Source organism: Peromyscus californicus, unplaced genomic scaffold (genome assembly GCF_007827085.1).
Source record: "Peromyscus californicus insignis strain IS unplaced genomic scaffold, ASM782708v3 Scaffold_6__1_contigs__length_162567912, whole genome shotgun sequence".
In the NCBI taxonomy this organism is placed as follows: domain Eukaryota; kingdom Metazoa; phylum Chordata; class Mammalia; order Rodentia; family Cricetidae; genus Peromyscus; species Peromyscus californicus.
In genome coordinates this window covers 129,121,476-129,141,115 of record NW_026294584.1, presented here as the reverse complement: position 1 = coordinate 129,141,115, position 19,640 = coordinate 129,121,476, and the positions used below count along the sequence as shown (strand labels likewise).

Here is a 19,640-nt window from a genome sequence, read left to right as displayed (position 1 = left end):
CACACACACACACACACACACACACACACACACACACTAAATAAGTAGACGTGCAAACAAAACAATAGAAAACTGGCCCTGGGCCTGATGACCTGAGTTTGATCCCCTCTAACCCATATGGTGAAGGAAGAAACAACGAACAACATCCACAAGTCCATTGCTCTCGTGTGCCGTGTGCCTCCACATGTAAGCACACATACACACACCAAAACTGTAATAAAAACTTTAAAACAAAGAAAAATCCTTGGCTGTCTTTTTTGTTGAGACAGGGTCTATGTAATCCAGGCTAGATTCAAACCTTCTATGAGACCCAGGCTATGTTGGACTTATGATTCTCCTGCCTCAGTGTCCTGAATGCTGGGATTATGTGTGTGCCACCCTCGGCTTTTAACCCTTTTCTTCTGTAAGCTTGGTCATGGCGTTTTGTCACAGCAACAGAAAAGTAACTAATACAGTGAATATCATAGAACCTTTATTATTTTTCCTCTAAATTCTTAGAAACTTACATAACGCCCGTGCTCTAGTTGTGATATCATTTATAGACATTTAAAACACATCTTCATGTATAAATATTTTACATTTGGTCCATAGAACAGATAATTTTACTAAATAATACTGTAAATTTTTTAAAACAGGCTCTGTATATAGTCTGAATAGTCATATATTACATATACTTTTTATATAGAGATAAATTTACTTGGTGTTCTGAGAATAAATCCTTATTGCAAAAAAAAAGCATATATGATAATACAATTATCTTTTTTCCTCTGGGCAAAAACTAAAAAAGAAAAGTTACACATATTCACAGTTCTCACAGTAATTTACGACCCTTAATATTGTGCTCTATAAGGTAAGTTTGGGTGGAAATCAGGGGATTTCTTGCCAAACATCTCAGAGGTGCCTACAGACATGAAATAGACTGCATTTATCTCAGAAATACACGTTCTCAGTTTCACATCTAAGAACAGCAAGCAGCAAGAAGGGAATTTCCTGCCCTCATCCTAAAGGGCTTCATACACAGGTGGGGGAGGGGCAGGGCCACGAGACACAGTGGAGGGTCCTTGCATTCCACACCCGGGACTCTGATGACAGGCACCTGTGCAAGCTGGTCACAGAGTCTCCACCAAGCAGGCAGATTCCTCAATCACATGACCCCTTTACGGGTGTCTTCGAGAAGAGCTGGTAGATTGCCTACTGCCTACACAATATCACACGGGATGCTAAACGCCACATGTGAGGATGGGTGTGCATGTGTGTGCATTTCTATGTGCATACATGTTTGCATTCTCTATAGTGTGCTTAATGCTCTGAGGGATAGCTTATTGCAAGAACTGGTGTGCTGGTCACTTTTGGATGAGAAGAACAAGAGATTCAAAAAAAAAAAAACCCCACGGTCACAGTTATTCACCATAGTTATTAAGGATTAGTCATAAACACAGTTTGTGAGCTATCAAGCTAAGGAGCTACGGGACAAGACATACGCTTTGCTACATGGGAGCCCATCCTCTCGGCAGAGGAAAGAGGCTGAGCTGCTGGAACTTTCCAGAAATTGTCTCCACTGGCTTCACCTACACAGAGCCCAAGGCCAGAAGGGACATGTGACATTCCCCCTGGAGCAGGTTAGCAAGGGAAGCTCAGTGTCAGGGTAGGGTGGGCAGAGCCTCTGGATTATGCCTCCTCCATTAGTGGTCATACAGATCTGAGGGATTTTCAGAAAGGTGAGGAGGACAGCAGAGCAGAGTGGCAGTGGTAATCTAAGGGAGAAACCAGGGCCAGCTGGATGGGTCCTGATTTAGAACCCTGACCTTGGTTTCCTTGGCCATTGTTTGTGCAAAACGGGGCAGCTCGGAAGAACCACAGCTCCCACTTGGGGAAAGTCCTGGAATGGTGACCCGAAAAAGGCAATTGTGCTTGTGGCTTTTAATTCTCAGCACACAGGGCCCTTCTGGACAGGCTGCTGCCGTTAATGTCACCTGGGGAGGTGGGGCAGGGGACACTGAGCTGCCCGGGTCACAGGGTCACAGGGACAGAGGACCCTCTCCACACTGCTCTGTGAACAGCCACAGAGATGCCTGGGGGTGGACCTGTGAAGCTGCCTCGGGAAGGAGAAGTCGAGAAGGAAAGAGACTGGCCATGAACAAAATGTCGTCGCCCTGGTCCATGATCAGTTTGGCGGAGCCAAGGTGGACAGGAAAGTCTGGATAACAGTCTACGGTTGGGGCACAGGGCAACAGTCTGAAGATGACTAAAAGCCAGGAGTGTGTGGCCTCAGCTGTCACCCTCTCTGGCAGCGTAAAAATGAGCTACAGTGGCAGTTACAAAGGCCAGCGACCTGCTCCTGCTGTGGGGCCTGAGGGAAAAAGTCACCAGGCCTCTGTGAAAGGCCCCAGGGGGGTGGCTGCCCAGGAAGGGCCCACCCAAGGGCAGACTGTCCCCCACCTCCCCTCTCTGCATGGTGATGGTGTCTGGACCTGCCCCTTGAGGTAGGTGGAGACAGAGAGCATCTTCAGTCTTCAAGGGGTGTGGGTACAGCCAGGCCAGGGTGCCAGTGCTGGGGTGATGAGGGAGGGGGCTGTACCCCTAGATGTAGGCCTCCTTGCTGGCTGAGCTACCAGCCTGCGGCTGCTCAGGACCATTCTCGGGGCGCACGATATCTTCACTGGGCTGAATCATGACCTGGAGGCGCTGTGGACAGGGGTGGTGGTGACCAGCCCTTGCAGTGGGGACCAGCCCCTCCCATCCCTCTTCCTCCACCAAATCCAGTTCCAGCCTCCTCACTAGAGAGCCAAATGCCCCACATGGTGGAGGCGACCTGGCCTGAACACTCTGCTCTCATCTGCGTGACCCAGAGGCTCCTGACTGGTCCTCTGATGCCTTTCTTGACATTGTCTCCCTTCCATCCTCAGCACAACAGCAGGAAGCTGGTCAGAATGCCCCCCTCCATGTTTCAGGACCCAATAGACTCCCATTTCATCCAGTGTAAAAGCCAGATCTTACTAGACCCTCCCCAGCTGACCATTGCCACCTCTCAGACTCCAGTGTCTGTCCATCTCCACGTCTCCCCTCCTCAGCCACTTCAGCCACATTGCCCTCTTCTGGTCCTCTGGGCCTTTGCACAAGCTGTTCCTCTGCCTGCCACAGCTTTCCTTTCAGATTCTTACACAGCTTACTCTGGCCCCGCCCCCTTCCTCCTTCCAGCCACACTGAACTCCCTCCAGCTTACCTCATGGCACTTGGACCTCTTGACCTTCGTACCAGCTTCCCATCCTTCCCTTCTAAGAACATTCTTTCTGCATCCACCACTTAGATTGACTTATCTTCAGGCTTCCAGGAGGCCACCCTAATCCTCCTCCACCCGGGCAGGTTCCAAGTGGTGGACTCAGAGGTGGACTCTGTCACTCTAAATGGCACTGGTTTGCCGACTCAGGCCTTCTCAACTAGACCCTGAGCTCCCCCGGGTTGCAGAAGGCCTTACCTGCTTCAGAGAGCCCTTTAGGGTGAGGAACATGTAAGCCATGTACCCGGGGATGAGCACCATGGAGGAAAGGGCCATGAGCCAGCCCACGCCCTGGCCCCATTTGGGGAAAACGTAGCTTCCCATGGTAAGTGGTGTCATCTGCACAGCGCTGAAGAGAAACACGCCCTATGGATGGGGAAGGGCATGATGGTCAGTTCCGGGGTCTGGACCAAGCAAGGCCCTACCTCCACCATAGCTATTCTGCCACTGTGCAGGTGAAGCATTAAAGCAGAAGCCCCTTTCTGGAAAAAGTCTGGAGAGGAGGTCCTTGCCTGCACACTAGCCAGTATAGTGGGCTGGAAGGCCTCTCCAGGCCACCATGATACAGGGCACAATATAGGCGGCAGCCCAGTCCCCATCTCAAGCACCTGAGGTGCCCCTGCCAGGGCTCTCAGGACCTCATCACTCCTCAGGATGGAATAAGACTTGCTGAGGAAGAGAAGCCTCTACATGGCGGGAATTTGGGCTCCTGGGTTAGGCTGAGCTGGGCCAGCTCAGTTCTCTCTTGGTGACTCAGGACAACAATCTGGTTAGCTGAAGCTGTGAGGATAGAGTCATGTGCTTGCTCCCGAGCAGGGCTTGACACAGATGTCCAGTAAACAACAGGGGGAAGTGCTATTTGAGGGGAGCAGGAGACCTGAAGAGCTTTATCCTGCCTTTACTCCTAAAAGTTTTCTTCAGGGACTTGAGATGTTTGCACCCCAGTGGACTAGCCTCATCCCCATGGGCTAGCCTCATCCCAGTGACTGGTCAAGCCCCATTCTTACCGCCACAATGATGGGTGTGAAAAAGGACCAGCATAGCTTCCACCAGATGCAGGGCCTGGAGCCAACCATCTCCTGGATGTTGTCATAGAACCGGTTGACACCTGCGACATGGGAGTAAGAAGCAGAAGGCAGGGAGAGCTTCCAGGACAGTAGTCCAGGACCCAATTCTACCACTTCTTCCAGGGGTGACCATGAGCAAGTCCCCTCACTTCTACGAACCCCAGTGTCCTCGTTTCTTACATGGGACACGTGCTTTGGTTTTAATCAATTCCTATAGCACCAGAACATGTAAATGTGTAAAGAAGACACACCTGCCTAGCGCCCCTCCCCCAGACCCTGTCCCAGCCATGCATTCAGTGGCTTTGCCAGGGGCACATTTCCCCGTGGTGGTCTTACTGTGAGAAACTTATTGTAAGAAATTCCAAATTTACTAAATCAATGATAATGATACAAGAAAACCCAAAGCCCTCAGAAGGGAGCAGGTCACTGCTCACGGTGGAAAGCCACAGAGCAGGGTGACCCAGTAGGAGGGAGGAGGGCACAGGGCCGGGAGGAGGGTGATGGAGTGCATGTGGAGGACTCTTTCAGAAGACACATCCTGCTGAGACAGCTGGCATTTGGGAAGGACATTCTTACATCTTTGGACTCCCAGGCAGTCATTTGGGGAACTCTGATCCCACGAGAAACAAATAAATTAGACTCTTCCTTTGTGATTTGTTCTAAAATAGTTCACACCTGTAATCATACACAGTCTTGCAGTCATGAAGCACGTCTTTAAAAACTGTATAGTTTTACAGATACATTTTTTCTTTTTTTCACATTTCTTAATTTTGTTTGTGTGTGTGTGCGGGGGGAGGCACATGTGGAAGTCAGAGAACAGCTGTGACGGCTGCTTGTCTTACCCCACAGATGGGTTCACAGGTTGCCAGACTGGTGGCAAGCGTTTTAAGCCATCTCACCAGCCCCCTAATAAAATTTCAAGCCAGTCTTTTCATCCACAACTTTACGAAGTCATGATGGCTTGCATTTAATTTCTTGAGACTAATTTTTATTTTGTGTATAAGTGTTTGTCTACATATATGTATGCACCATATTCATGCAGTGTCTGTAGTGGCCAAAAGAAGGAACTGGGTCATGGGAGGTTGTGAGTCTCCACAGGGGTGCTGGGAACTGAACCTAGGTCCTCTGCAAGAGCAGCAAGTGCTCTTAACCTCTGAGCCATCTCTGCAGCCTCTGGCTTGCATTTTAAATGAGTATACACAACTGTCCCAGCTGCACTTTCTAAACAGGGTAGCTAGCGCCTGTGTTAACTAAGCTTGTGGAAGTGTTATAAAGGCAAAATAACGGTTTAAGAGTCAAGATATCATTACTGAACAATGATTGGATAGATGGATGGATGGACGGACGGACGGACGGACGGATGGATGGATGGATAAATGGGTGGATGGATGGGTGGATGGATAGATGGATGGGTGGATGGATGGGTGGATGGATAGGTGATAGACGGACGGACGGATGGGTGGATGGATGGATGAACAGATGGATAAATGGATGGACAGAAGGATGGATGGATGAATGGATGGATGGATGGATAAATGAGGGAAGAGGGCTGGCTCTCACCATAAAACCAGGAAATGGAGACACACTCAAAGAAAACCAGGAACAGCAGGCTCATGCCACTGGCAGAGTAATAATCAAAAAGTTTGAAGACATAAATGCCCCCCTGAAAGAGACAAAGGGATGAAGTGCAGACATAGCTCTATCGTTGCACACACCTTCCCAGCCCCAAGAGCCGGAAGAGGCTGGGGTCAGGCACACTACACCAGGACAGCTCGAGCGCAGGGTAAAGCCAGCACTTGGGGTCTATGACTGTCCTCTGCCTGGGTGGTGGGGGAGATGCACCATTTCCAGGGGGCTTTCAGTAGGCCTGGAAAGCAGCGGATCCATCCCCAGCACATATCAGCGATTCTTCTTTCCTGCTTAAACCCCCTCCTGACTCACACTAAACAGTAGGCAGAGCTATCGTTTTAAATCAAATCTAACCGCAAAGCCTGCAAGGTCTGGTTTGACAGCTCCATCCACCCTCCCGCTCTCTGCCTCCACCACAGTGGCCTCTCCTGTCTCTCCAGCTCTCCAGATGCATTCCTACAGCAGGGCCATCGTGTCTATTCTGCCTGCTTCCCCAAGACCCCACCCCACCCCCAACCCCGGCAGTGGCCCTGCCTCATCTCTTAAGTCTCAGCTCAATGGTCATTTGCTTAGAGAGGCCTCTCCTAGCTACCTTGGTCACTCTTCATCCTCCTATCCATTTCTCTCCTGGTGCTTCTCTCAGAAAGAAGTTAGCTACTAAACCCGTTAGTTTTGACCCATAAAACACACCCCTCCAGAAAGCCGACATGGCAGTGCCCATCATGATAACTGCTGAATCCTGGGGTCATGCTATCCCACAGCAGGTGTGCATGGCATTTCTCTCTGAGATAAACAGAAGGGCCTTGGCACGTGTCCCTGTCAAAGACCCCTCTCCTTGACTCTGACTCATTTCTGTGAGCATTTGCAAGCTCATCCCCCCACCCCCTCCATTCATTCATCCCCTCTGTCCCCTCACCCTCTCCACCTTCTCAGTCTCCCCCTTCCCTTCCTCCAGAAAGCAGGTGGCTTGGCTAGACGGCTACATTCTCTAGATTTACCCTATACTTTCTCGTTCAAATTCTGCTTCTTCCATCAGTCTGGGACCCCGCAGATCTCACAGGGTTTGGCGTGCTGGTGCTCAGCGCAGAGACAAAGACGGTGGCATAGGCTAACCCTGAGGAAGTAGGCCCAAGGGCTGGAGAGCTTTGGGTCTTGGGAGCGAACGTGTTTCCTGGCATGAAAAGATGTGCCAGGCAAGTGCTGGGGAAAATCAGCGGCGAGTCAGATGCTGGCCAGCCTACCTGGGTGATGTTAGAGAGGCCGATCAGGTAGGACACGATGCACACAGCAGCAATGAAGAGTTCGCGGCGATTGCGGAGGAGCCTGGGGTACTCATCCACCAGGGCAGTGATGAAGCCCTCCACGGTACAGAACTTGTTGGGAAAAGGATGCGATGAGCCACCTGCTGCAGCCAGCCTCACCCACCCACCTACCCACAAAACCTGGCCTTGTAAGGGAAGACAAGAGGCCTATAGCCAGAGAGCAGGGCTAGGATGGGCTGGGGTCAAGCTTTCCAGGCACTACAGGGGCTAATCAAGACCAGGAGGGTCCTGATGGGGGTCCTCATGGTGCCGTGGGGAGGAGCTCACCTGGCTGTCGATGCCCAGCATCAGCAGCATGGAGAAGAAGAGGATAGCCCAGAGGGGAGAGATGGGCAGCTGTGTCACAGCCTCAGGGTATGCCAAAAATGCCAACCCAGGGCCTGGTGGGGAGGACCAAACAGAGGAGAGAGAAAGACTGAGTGCCACCGGTACACCTGGCACACCAGTACACCAGGCACACCTGACAACCCGGCACACACACCCAGCACACCCAACACACCATCACTTGCTCATTTTGATCTCAGCTCATCCTCTGGGTAACCTCGTGTGTGCACTGTCATCCCTTAGGAAGCAGTGAGAGCCAGTACTGAGAGGGAAGAGACGTGAAGGAGGCAGGTGGGGGACAGACACAGGAAATGATGGCTTGTGGAGAGGTGGGGGAGGGTGGGAGGAGGCTGAGGTTTTTGTTCCGCCTAGGGCAGCTGAACCCTTCATGAGAAGTTACAGGGTGGAGCAGATGTGGGACATCTGTCTGGGGCCTGGAAGGGTGAGTGTAGGTCTGGAGGCCCCAGAGGGGATGTCTAAGAGTTGAGGAGAAACCTCCTGTGAGGATATTGTAATCTTCCTGAGGGTGGCCCTGGGGCAGAGTGGGAAAGTGAGAGGTTGGAGCATTCCAGGAAAGTGGGATTGGAGGAGGGGTTTCCCCTGTGGGTGAGACAGGAACCTCAGCAGAGAGCATGACCAACCCAATTCCACAAGGGACAAGTCACATCACATCCCTGAACCTCAGGGGTCTCCCCCAGGTACACAGTCCCTCCTGCTGTGGCTTACACAGCCCAGAGTGGAAAGGGGTCAGGCACCAAGGGTCTTCCTGGCTTTGGCACTAGTAACCATGGGAGCAGAGTGGGTACAACCTGCACAGTGACAATGTTTTTAGAGCTGTGGCAAAAGTCTAGCCTGAAGAGCTTTGTATCGTGGAGGTGACCACGTCCCCGCTGGACCCACACACATCCTCACAACAGCCCATACCGTCATGTCTATCTGCCTTCCCCAGGGAAAGCACTAACCTGAGGCGGCCACATCAGCGATGGATCTCTTGGTGACATGAGCCATGAAGCCCACGATGGAGAAGATGACGAAGCCAGCAAACATGCTGGTGCAGGAATTGATGCAGCAAACGATGATGGAGTCCCTGAAGAGCAGGGCGGGGCCGTGAGATGAGGGGGGACTGACTACGGCTAGTGGGGCCAGAGGCAGTGACCTCCGAGGGAAGGAAAGAAGGTTCTAGAAGAGGGTCTGGTGGCCCTAGAAGGGCAGGCCCAGAGCAAGACAGGCAGGGGTAGAGAAGGAAGGAAGGAGGGAATCACCGAAGAGGGTAAAGAGGGACCTAATATGTAAATAGCCAGGGTAGGTGTGACTACAGAAGGCATGGCCTCGGGGCTAGCTTTCCACAAGGAACGTAGTCTTAGATGAAAAGCTTGGCCTCCGGTGTGTGACAAGAGGAGAGTGCCCCGAGAGAGGTGTGCATTACCGGGGTAGGCAAGGGGGCAGAGGGTTTGGCAAGCATTCCTGGGGGCGTGGCCTCAGTGTGCCTCTCCCAGGAAGGTGTGATCAGGGGCGCGGTCAGGAAGGAAGCTTCGGGTCCCACCCCTTCACACCTGTACACATTGTTGTGGAAAGAGTTGTAGCTTCCAAGAGCAATCAGGGACCCCAGGCCCAGCCCGTAGGAGAAGAAGATCTGGGTGGCTGCGTCTAGCCACACCTGTGGGCAGAGGGTGAGAACCTCAGAACCAATAAAGTACAGAATCATCATCGCAGTCTCGCCCACCCAGGAGTTCTCGGCTCCACCCAGCACGCTCAGGTACTTGGTGGCTGCAGCGGCAGGGCGGGGTGGAGCGCTCACCTCAGAATCTGACAACTTGCGGAAGTTGGGTGTGATGTAGAAGAGGATCCCCTCCTTGGCCCCAGGCAACGTCACTCCACGGAAGAACAGGATGATGAGCATGATGTAGGGGTACGTGGCAGAGAAGTAGACCACCTAGGAGCAAAGGACCATAGGGCTGCACCTGCTCTGCAGCACCGGATCTGAACCCCCTAACATGGAATCCCACACTGCTAGGCATGCCCACCTTTCTGAAGCCCCTCCATGGAGTCTCCAGTGCTGGCTCAGTGCCCACTTTGCCAGTCCTGTCTTCTCTCTTTCCTCCCTCTGTCCCTCCCAGGTGTATGAGGCTAGTGCCTGTCTGCCAAGGAGACACCTCCCTCACCCTCCACCCCTGTCAGAGGCTTGGGATTCTCTGTGAAGCTCAGGGCTAGCTTCAAACTCACAGCGATCCTCCTGCCTCATCTTTCTGAGTGTTTGGGTTACAGGAGTGAGCTCTAATTTTTGTTGTTGTTGTTGTTGGGGTTTTTTGTTTGTTTTTCTTTGAGATAAGATCTCATTAGGTAGTCCTGGCTGGCCTGGAATTCAGAGAGCCATCTACTTCTGCCGCTGGAGTGCTGAGATTAGAGATGTATGCCACCATACCCAGTCCCCACCTTGATTTTTTTAAATTTACATTATCCAAGTAACACATATGATGACAGGGAAAGTTTAAAGTTCATGTGGACATGCACACAAAGTCCCACAGACAGCTCCTAGTAGTTAGGTGAGGGACAGGCCACACACACATGGCTGACATCTCTGCTCTCCCAAAGCTTAAAGCAGTCTGTGACATTCAGTGGACTCTGTAGATGTCTGGCAACCATGTAACATTTTGGTTCTTCACTTTTTCTGTGTGGCTGACCACATGTCCTTGCTAAAAGGGCTCACATGACTGAGTCACCTCTTTGACATATATGAGGCTACAATACACAGGCTAGGTTCGTTCCTGCTCAGTTTCTAAACGCTGCTTCACTGTCTCAGGAAGAAACCGACCTATAATTACAGAAGGTCCTCTGGGCGGTGCCAGCTCCCCCTATGGCTTTCCAGCTATACGGGGATCTAAATGCAACACTGAACCTGTCTGTATACAAATTTTTATCTGAAAAAGTGTTATTTCACGCTTGGGAAAACTTACAGCTGTGCAATTACTGAATCTAATACCATCAACTTTTCCTAGCTTGTGGCTTACTTTGCTTAAGAACCTTCTGGAAATGGAGCTGCAGCTGGCAGGGCATGGTGGCCTCTGTCTTCTGTCAGACCCATCTCTAAGAAGCTGGTCTGTGCACTGATCTTCTTTGCGACCTTGGTTGCCCCCAAGTCTGATGTGACTCCCCCACCATTGGAGATGAGCACGGGTAGATTCTGAGTTACCTTTGTCTTTCTTATTGGACTCTGAGATCCCTCAGTATTGGGAAAAGCAGCCACAAACCATGGGGGGAAAAAAATCTTAAAAAAGAGCACTAATCATCAGGGCTGTGTAACTTGGGATAATTTTTTTACCTTCTCTGAGTCTTGTTTTTGTTTGTCCAGCAAACAGGTGTGATTTTCAACCCCAACGAGCAAAGAAGCTGGTTGTATGAGGACACAGGCCATGCCTAATACACTTCCTGTCTCTACTTCCCTATTCTCCATGCTCAGCAGGAGGCCGAGCACACAGTAGGTGTTCAATAGAAACTTGCTGAAGAACAGACAGATGGGTCAACACCCCCAGATGATACAGTGAGGGAGGCCCCCACTCTATGTCTCTGATAACTAACCAGAATTCTGGGCACCCCCCCACCACCACCAATGGTTACAACTGGTATTAAATGCCAAATTTCCATGTAGAGGGCATTGGCCAGCATTCTGCACAGATTGTCTCTCAGCCACCTACGGATGAGGAGACTGAAGCTCAGAGGAGTCTTGTGACTTGCCCAAGTACACACAGCCATTCCCTGGGGAGCTAACGCTCTAACTTTCCTCCGAAGCCCTGAACAAAGCTTCACTCTTCTACCTCCTGGAGTTAGCCTGGAAGGGCCTGATACATGCCTCTGCTTGCCCTAGTCCTAGGGACAGATGAGGGGTCTCCTGACTCCAGCACAGGATCGGAGGACCCAGTGGGTCCCAGGGCCTACTAGACTGCACCACAGGTCATCTCTGATCCCTTCAGACCAGAGTCAGGAGTAAGTCCTCTAACTCTGTCCCCAAACTCTTCAACAGGACCTGAGGCCAGCTACCCTCCTGAGTCAGCACCCAGATGGCTCCAGCCAGATCTCCAGCTTGGTCCCCATCTACACTTGTGTAAGTGAGATGGAAATGACAAGTCCCCTCCATAATGCTGGAGATCCTGACAGGTGCCAATGAACCACTGGGTATGTGTTATTTCACAGGAGAAAAATGAGTTTCAGGGAGACAGGGTGACATGCCCATGGTCACAGAACCAACTAGCTATCATGCAGGGATTTGAACTTGGGGATGTGTGCCTCCTGCCATCCATCCCTTCACCGTGGGTCAAAACAGAGGATGGCATCTCTGGGTCCCTGTACTGGGTACAGGGTGGTGCAGAACAAGTGCCAGGGGAAGCTGGTTCAGTGACCCTGGAGCAACACCTGACATCTAGCGATGGCTCCATCAAGCCCAGTGGCATCTGTGGCCCTGGCATTGGCTCGTCTCATTTCATAAGACTGAACCCAGGCACACAGAGCTGAAGGGACCTTAACTAAAGCTAGACGGAGCTTGTAGGAGTCCTGGCCCTGGCCCAGTACACACTTCCTCCCATAGAACTGTCCCCTCTCCTGTGTGCCCCCATTACGTACACACTTGCCTACCTTTCCAGTCCAACCAACACCCTTCCAGATGCAGAAATACACAAGCACCCAGGCGATGGCCAGTGTGATGGCTAGCGGCCAGCGGATCTGCCCTGGCTTGTCCAGCCCGTCCGTCATCTGGTGCATGTTGCGCCTGGGGACAGAGGAAGGAAGAAAGGGTCACACAGGGCCAGCAGTACGTGAGTGACCAGGGCTCTGACACAGACCATACTTTCCCCAGGGGTCCTGGTGACACCATGTACTTTGGACAGGGACCTTGGGGCCATGACACTCATCCTGGAGATTGTACCAGGAGTTGGTGTCAACTCTAACTCCTGGGCTACTGTGCCTTCTCTACTCCACTCTTCCCAGCCCCATGGGATCCTCCTAAGTCCCAGGTAGGACCACGTGGTCACTCTCCTGCCTGAGACCATGTAGTGCACAGGACCCTCTTGTCTGAGTCTGGAGAACAGATGACCGAGACCTCCTAAGCCCCACACCTCGCTCTTGCTTCTCAGCACAGCCCCTCACCTGGCACCCTCTCTAGCCACTTCCCTCACGGAACCTGCACACACACTCCTTCTCTTGTCCCACTGACTCCTCCATCCCACCTGTCATAGAAATCAGTCACATCCTCCTGCAGGCTGGTCCAGGCCATCTCCCTGTCCTGTACATCCCCAGCCAGTATGGGTCATCTAAAGCTGTCAACGTCTGCTGGCATGCTCAGATCTCTAATTACCCTGACACACAATAATTGTTCAAGAAACAATGAGGGATGAATGGCTGAAGGAGAAGCCACATTACCTGCTGCCACTAAGCTGACACAACCTCCCTAGGCCCCTGTTGCTACCCCGCTGGCACAACCTCCCCAGCCATGTGCCCAGTCCCCACTCACTCCCAGAATTCCACCACAGCGCTGGTCATGTTGGTAGTATTGACCAGGCTGTAGTTGGAGAAGCAGCGGTCAGTGTTCCAGGGGTTGTCACACTGTTTCCATGGCAGGGTCTGCAAGGACAGAGGCACAGACAGATTTCACTAAGCCCCTGGGGCTGACCAGAGGGGACCCCACTCACCCTGCCCACACTCATCACCCCCTGCTCCTGCTCACAGCCATTTTCCCACCTCTCCTTCCCAACGGCTCTCAGAGGCAGGTAGACAAGATCACACCACCCAAATCTGACCTCTGGCCCCACCCACCCACCAAGGACCAGCTTCCAAGCTACTCTGTGTCCACAGGGGTGACCCCAGCAGACAGGGTCTGTCCCATGTCCAGCCTGCCTCTAGGCTCTTCACACATGACTTATGGGGTGAGCTTCACTTTTTGTTTCCTTCCCTTTCCTGGTAACGTATTGGCCGTGTAAAATTCACCACTGTTCCTCGTGCAGCTCAGCAGCATGAAGCACACACAATATTGTGTGGCAGCACTTTCTAGAAATGCTGCCTCCTTTACTAACTCCCCATCCTCATGGATCCCCCATGATGCCTCCTGTCTCTCGGAATCTGACCACTTTAAGGACCGCATGCCGGTGGAATCACACAGCATCTGTTCTCCGTGACGGCCTTATTGTCTTCAAGTTTCATGCCCACAGTACACTGGTCAGAGTCTCTTCCTTCATTAGGCCTGAGGAATATTCCACCACACACACATACACACACACATGCAATTCAGTCACACGTGTTCCCTGGGGACCCTGGCTTGCTTCTGAATGGTGGGTCTTACAAAACACGATGCTGTGAACATATGGCATAGATCCCAGTGTTTCTGAGACCTTCCCTTGGTTTGTTGGGCTCAGAAACAGACATGCTGGAGCAGTGAGGTCTCGGAGAAGCTCATTCCTGAAGTCGCACAGGTGGTACATAGTAGTGAGCATTCAAACCCATGCCATCTGAGTCCATACAAAAGGAGCAATTGGATCCAATTGTGGGATGCCTCTGAAGTGCTAGATTGAGGCTCTCAGTGTGGCTGGCTAGGGAAGATGCTATAGGAGACAAGCCATACCCCTCATTCAAGGACTGACCCAGGGAGCACACTGGGGGATCCCCTCAGCCCATGTAAGCCCTGACCAGCAGCCACTGACCGTGGTGAAGGAGTTGTACAGGTAATAGATGGCCCAGGAGATGATGACGATGTAGTAGATGTTCAGCCAGAAGGAGAGCACAGCCGCAGCGAGGCCCACACCTGGGGTGGAACACACACAGGGCATGCCCAGATATGGATCCAAGGCTTCCTCTTCCCTGAGGACCTTGGGTGAGACCCCTCCACATGCCCAGCCTCCCCGCCACTCACCCTTGAACATGGGAGCCAGCTTCCACACGCCCAGGCCCCCAATGGAGGTGTACTGGCCCAGTGAGCACTCCAGCAGAAAGAGGGGGACACCCGCAAAGATGAGCGTCAGGAAATATGGGATCAGGAAGGCCCCTGGAGGAGAGACACACTCATGGCCCCAAGTCTCTCCAGCAACTTTGGGCTCCCACCCACCATTCCCATGTGTCCCGCCTGGAAAGTATCACCCAGGGCCAGGGCCAGGCCCAAAGGCATCCTTCATTCAAAATGTACCCTAGCTCTTGCAAGAGACAGAAGTTTCTGACATCACGGCCATAGATAAATGTCACTGAGGAACTCAGAGGATAAGAGGTGACAAATAGGACCTGTTCTCAAAGACCTTCCCTTCCCTTAAGGCAGACCCAGAAGATGCAAAGACCTGGCCCGGAGGTCACCAGGTGGCCACCTACCGCCACCATTTTTCCCGCAGAGGTAAGGGAACCTCCACACATTGCCCAGGCCGATGGCGTAGCCCACACAGGACATGAGGAAGTCGAAGCGGCCCTTCCATGTGTCCCGGTCAGGGAGGTCCCCGGCTTTCTTCTGTACCTTGACCACCAGGGTTTTGGGCTTGTCGCTGGCCACAGGGGCCTCGCTGACCTCAGTGGAGATCTGCCCATCGGCCACCTTGCTGGCGTCGGTCGCCATGTCTCGGAGCACGAACTTGGCAGCGGGGGTCCTGGTGGGTGGGCGTGTGATGTCAGCTCCGGTCCACGTGGACAGCAGCTTTGCGGCCTGTGGTCGTTGTAGGAGGATGGAGTGGGTTACAGGTAAAGGGCAGGGGGGGGACCCTAAAGGTGCTTTGAGTTCCCATTACCCACGGTACCATTTGGGGGCTGTGTGACTTTAGCTAAGTACTTCAGTCTCTCTGTGCTCTGCTCCAGCTTTTAAAACAAGGACAGCAGCACATCTCTCAATGGGCTGTTGAGGGGAAAATCAAAAGAAGCCATGTTTGGTGGGACATTTGGGAGGCTGAGGATGGAGGGTCATGATGAGGGCAGCCTGGGATATACAGTGAATTTCAAAAAAGCAAACAAGAAGAAAAGAAAAAGACTTTTATGTTTGCAAACTAACCCTGCCCTTACTGAGGAACAGCCATGGCTTACATGACCTTTACCAGACCTTGGTCACCCAAGATGTTCTCCTGTCACTCTCTAGTTAAAGAGGTACCATGGGTATGAGACTGTCCTCAGATGGGTCCTGAGTTCAGTTCTGTCTTTTACCAGCTGAGTGCTAGGACTTAGTACTATGACTTAACACTCCAGCTGATTCCCCCCCTCTCTCTTTCTGTGTGTGTGTGTGTGTGTGTGTGTGTGTGTGCAGGTACACATGTGCATGTATGTGTGTGCATTTGTGGGGCAGAGGTCAACCTTGGGTGACATTCCTCAGCAGCTGTCCATTATACCTGAGACAGTGTCTCTTGGTGGCCCGGAACTCACAGACTAGGCTAGGCTGGCTGGCCAGCAAGTCCTGGGGATCCTCCTGTCTCTGGCTCCTCAGTGCTGGGATTACAAGTGTGTACCCACCCGCACACCTGGCTGAGAGTGGGAAGCACAAGCATATCTGGGAACACACACAGAGGCCAAAGGAGGCTGCTGGGAGCCCTAGTCCTCCTCTGTCACCCCCAGTCATATCCCCTTGAGATGTGGCCTCTCGCTGAACCTAGAGATCATAATTCTTTCAGCTACCCCAGCATCCAGCAAGCTGCAGCAATTCTTATATCTCCATCCTCCTAGTTCTGAGGTTACAGGTCCATGTGGCCATGCCTGGCCTTTGACAACCATGCTAGGGATCGAACTCAGGACCTCATGGTTCTGAGTTCAAGCACTTTACTGACTGAGCCATCCCCATGATTCCTCTAAACTTCTGTTTCCCCATCTCTACACCAGGGCCAGTCTCCTCTGGCTGGCAGAATGGCCCACACAGTTGCTCATCTTACCTGGTGGCTCTCTGCAGTGTGCCCTCTCCTAAAGGCTCCCTCCGCAGAGCCTGCAAAACAGATCAGGGGGAAAGGCGGGAGGTGAATGGGCAGGCTAGACCAAATGCTGCAGGCTAGACCAAATGGTGCTGGGCTGTTGGCAGGGGGCAACGGGCGGGGGAAGCAGCTGAGACAAAGGCTGTGCGCGTGACTGCAGAGCGTCCCCAGCCAGAGTGACTGGAGTGAGTCCATGCAGCATAGAGCTGGCCCGCGGATGCGGAGACATGCAGGGAGGGCTGTGTTAGGACAGCTGTGGTGATGGGCAGGGTGTTCCATAATTTTATCAGGCGGAAAAGAGGAACCGGGGGTGGGACAACGCTCAGGGCCTGCTGGGAGTCAGGAACTGGGCTGATATTTTCTTTTCTTTTTTTTAATATACAAAATTAAAGTTTATTCTAGCTGATATTTTTCTCCATCCTCCATATAAACTTGTAGAAATGTTATAAAAAAATGATATCAGAGCACAGGGAAGCACCCTATGTTTTTTGTGTGAGGAAGGCAGAGGTTGGAAAACTCTTCTTCAAGCAGCCCTCTTTAAAGTCCTGACCCCCCCTAAACATGTCAACAGACATTCGCAGAATTTATTTTCTTCTTTGTGTGCTAACTTTTTTTTCTAGAACCTTCTATAAAAACTGTTTCATAAAATGATACAAACTAAACTTATGGAACCCTTGGAATAAACTGGAACACAGGAAGGAAGTGCTGCTCCGTGACTCCCACATGGGAGACGAGCAAAAGCCATGGGCAGCACGGGCATTGTGCCTAGGACTGGCCCCAGCTGCCCTGTGTGCAGTGCAAGGCCTTCAGCCCCTCACATGCAGCCTGTTACCCGGCACCACTGTGTCCTCCTCATGAGAATACCTCACGGCCACCCCTGCTTCTCCTCAAGGCGGCCTGCTCAGTTTGAGCCTCCTGCACAGGGACAGGCTTGTCCTGAGTGTCCATCTCCATTCTGGCTGGGCCTGACCACATCAAGGAGAACTGTGGCCCCAGGTAGAGGCAGGATGGAGAGAGCAGGAGGTGGAAGACGAGGCCTGTTCCGGCGTCAAGAAATACAGATGACTCAGACGAGACAGATAAATGGGTTCACTTCTTTCGTGACCAGTGTCCTCAGTTGTCCCACTGTCTGTCTATCCCAGTAGGCTCCAGCTGCCATATTTATTCAGAATGATCTGACCATGTGGCCTAAGCTAGCCAATCAGATTCTTTCCCTGGGATCTTGGTGTGAGGAAAGAGAGACTTGGGGACTCGAGGCATCATGGGCTGCCCACCCTATACTCAATTGTGGCAGAGAGAACTGGCCGCTGAGGAGGAAGAGGATATCTTGCTGATGTTCTAGCTTGCATTTCCAGGGTTTCTTTAGGCCAGCTACTCTGCTCTGGGATGCCACAGTGTCCCTACTGTGGCTTGAATGGGACACTTCAGAGGCGGCCAGGTTGGTTGCGGGCCTTGGCTCCCACCAATGTCATTGTGTTGTTACAAAAGTGAATTCCACCTTTTCGGCCTCTCTCCTGCCATGTCTCAGGAAGATTTAACAAGAAGGCCCCTCTGATGCCTCTAGACTGCCACAGACTCTCAGCTTCCAGAACCATGAGCCTCCAGGCTGCTGTTATGATCCAACACCGGCCTGTGGTATTCTGTGACAGCAGCACTGATGGGCAAGGATGGTCCCCATGGTCACATGTGGCTCTCAGACTCCTTGGCCCCTTGGGTCCTCAGGAAAGGCAGTCCGCAAGTCCTCAAGTCCAACCCAGGGGTCTCAGGCAGGGCTACTTGGGAAAGCTGGCCCTGAAGGAGCCAGACTGGCATTTCTGTTTCCGGAAATGTGTATCTGTATTCATCCAAACACCTGCAGCATCCGAGAAAGAGCTGCAGAGCTGTGATTTTATGTCTATGTCTGAACATAAACAAAGGAGGCTGGTGTGATGGAACTGGTGCCAGGGGAGGATTCGAGATGCAGAGACTGACTGGCCTGTGACGGAAGCCACCTTATTGCTGAGTCTGACCTTGGCTCCCTCCAGCACCTGCTCACGTAGGGTGAGAACTGCCTCGCCTCTCTGACCCCCATCTGGATAAATGGGCAGACGACAACAGCAAGGCCAGGCGCAGAGGCATGAAGAGTAACTCCCGCAGTGGCTGACAGGCTCAGAAAATCTCAGGCACTACGTGGACATTCACCATTTCATGTGGACTGATGGTTTGTATCCGGCTTTCCCGGCTGCATCCATGTGGGAATATGCCAGCAGGGATAACAGGGGATGGAGGGCCTGGCACACTGAGACTCTGGTCCCTCAGAGTCTCAGCATTTCAAAAGCCCAGGTATTCACCTGTCAATCCTATCAGGGAACACCAGCTATAAACACATGAGTCTCTTTGCTGTGGGTCTTTACCTCAGCCGGAAGAGGAAGAGGTCCAGTTCATCCCTGTCAGAGGCTGAGAGGGGAGCTGGACTGGAGTACTGGACACAGGGACTGGTTGTAAGAAAGGTAATATGATCAGGCAGACAGAAGGCTCACTTAGAGGATGGAGTTGATGAAAGAGCAGAAGGGTGGCGAGTGTCTCAGTGATGGCCCATTGTCAAAAACATAGCTAAGCACAAAGAGATCTGTGGGTCCCTCAACCGGAGACACTGTGCAAGAAAGGGGTGAGGAGGCGGAAGCCCTAGATCAGATGTGGCAGATGGGTCAGAAGAAGCCCTTGAGCTTCTTTTATTTGGGCAGAACAACCGCAAAATTCAGTTTGAATTATTAGCTGGATATATGACACCCAGGGACATGGGACACAGTGTCTAAAGCAGCACAAAGACCCCAAGGCTGGAAGGAGCCCGTGGTGTTAGCAAGACAGCAGAGAGGCCAAGAAAGGAATGGACCCAGGTGGAGGGGTGACAGGGGTCACATCACACAAGGTCGCAGAGGCCGCAGTCCAAATTATTATTATTTTTTGGCATCATAAGTGGGTGGGGGCTCTCAGTCTGAGAGTTCAAGAGAGACATGGGGACTTGGTCTCAGCCACTGAGGCACTGGGGCTCCTCCACCCTGAAGCAGGGCCTGCTGGTGGCCTAGAGATGGGCAGACCAGTGCTGAAGCAGTAGCCAGCTGTGAAAGAGGGGCGTGCA

At 52.2% G+C, this 19,640-nt stretch overlaps 1 protein-coding gene across 2 annotated transcripts in view; it reads right to left on the bottom strand.

Moving 5' to 3' along the window:
- Nucleotides 1-450: 450 nt before the first annotated feature.
- Slc6a1 (solute carrier family 6 member 1) overlaps nucleotides 451-19,640 on the bottom strand; it is a 33,906-nt gene continuing 14,716 nt past the window's right edge. For both annotated transcript variants that reach the window (XM_052722346.1, XM_052722345.1), the window contains exons 2-16: nucleotides 16,487-16,536; nucleotides 14,958-15,282; nucleotides 14,512-14,643; nucleotides 14,303-14,403; nucleotides 13,120-13,229; nucleotides 12,246-12,378; nucleotides 9,418-9,552; nucleotides 9,173-9,276; nucleotides 8,582-8,706; nucleotides 7,563-7,675; nucleotides 7,215-7,346; nucleotides 5,905-6,007; nucleotides 4,285-4,385; nucleotides 3,476-3,643; nucleotides 451-2,685 (exon numbers count right to left, since the gene is read on the bottom strand). In XM_052722346.1, the coding sequence (XP_052578306.1) occupies nucleotides 2,581-2,685; nucleotides 3,476-3,643; nucleotides 4,285-4,385; nucleotides 5,905-6,007; nucleotides 7,215-7,346; nucleotides 7,563-7,675; nucleotides 8,582-8,706; nucleotides 9,173-9,276; nucleotides 9,418-9,552; nucleotides 12,246-12,378; nucleotides 13,120-13,229; nucleotides 14,303-14,403; nucleotides 14,512-14,643; nucleotides 14,958-15,195 (1,800 nt within the window). In that variant the 5' untranslated portion in view covers nucleotides 15,196-15,282; nucleotides 16,487-16,536 and the 3' untranslated portion in view covers nucleotides 451-2,580. The remainder of the gene's footprint in view (nucleotides 2,686-3,475; nucleotides 3,644-4,284; nucleotides 4,386-5,904; nucleotides 6,008-7,214; nucleotides 7,347-7,562; nucleotides 7,676-8,581; nucleotides 8,707-9,172; nucleotides 9,277-9,417; nucleotides 9,553-12,245; nucleotides 12,379-13,119; nucleotides 13,230-14,302; nucleotides 14,404-14,511; nucleotides 14,644-14,957; nucleotides 15,283-16,486; nucleotides 16,537-19,640) is intronic.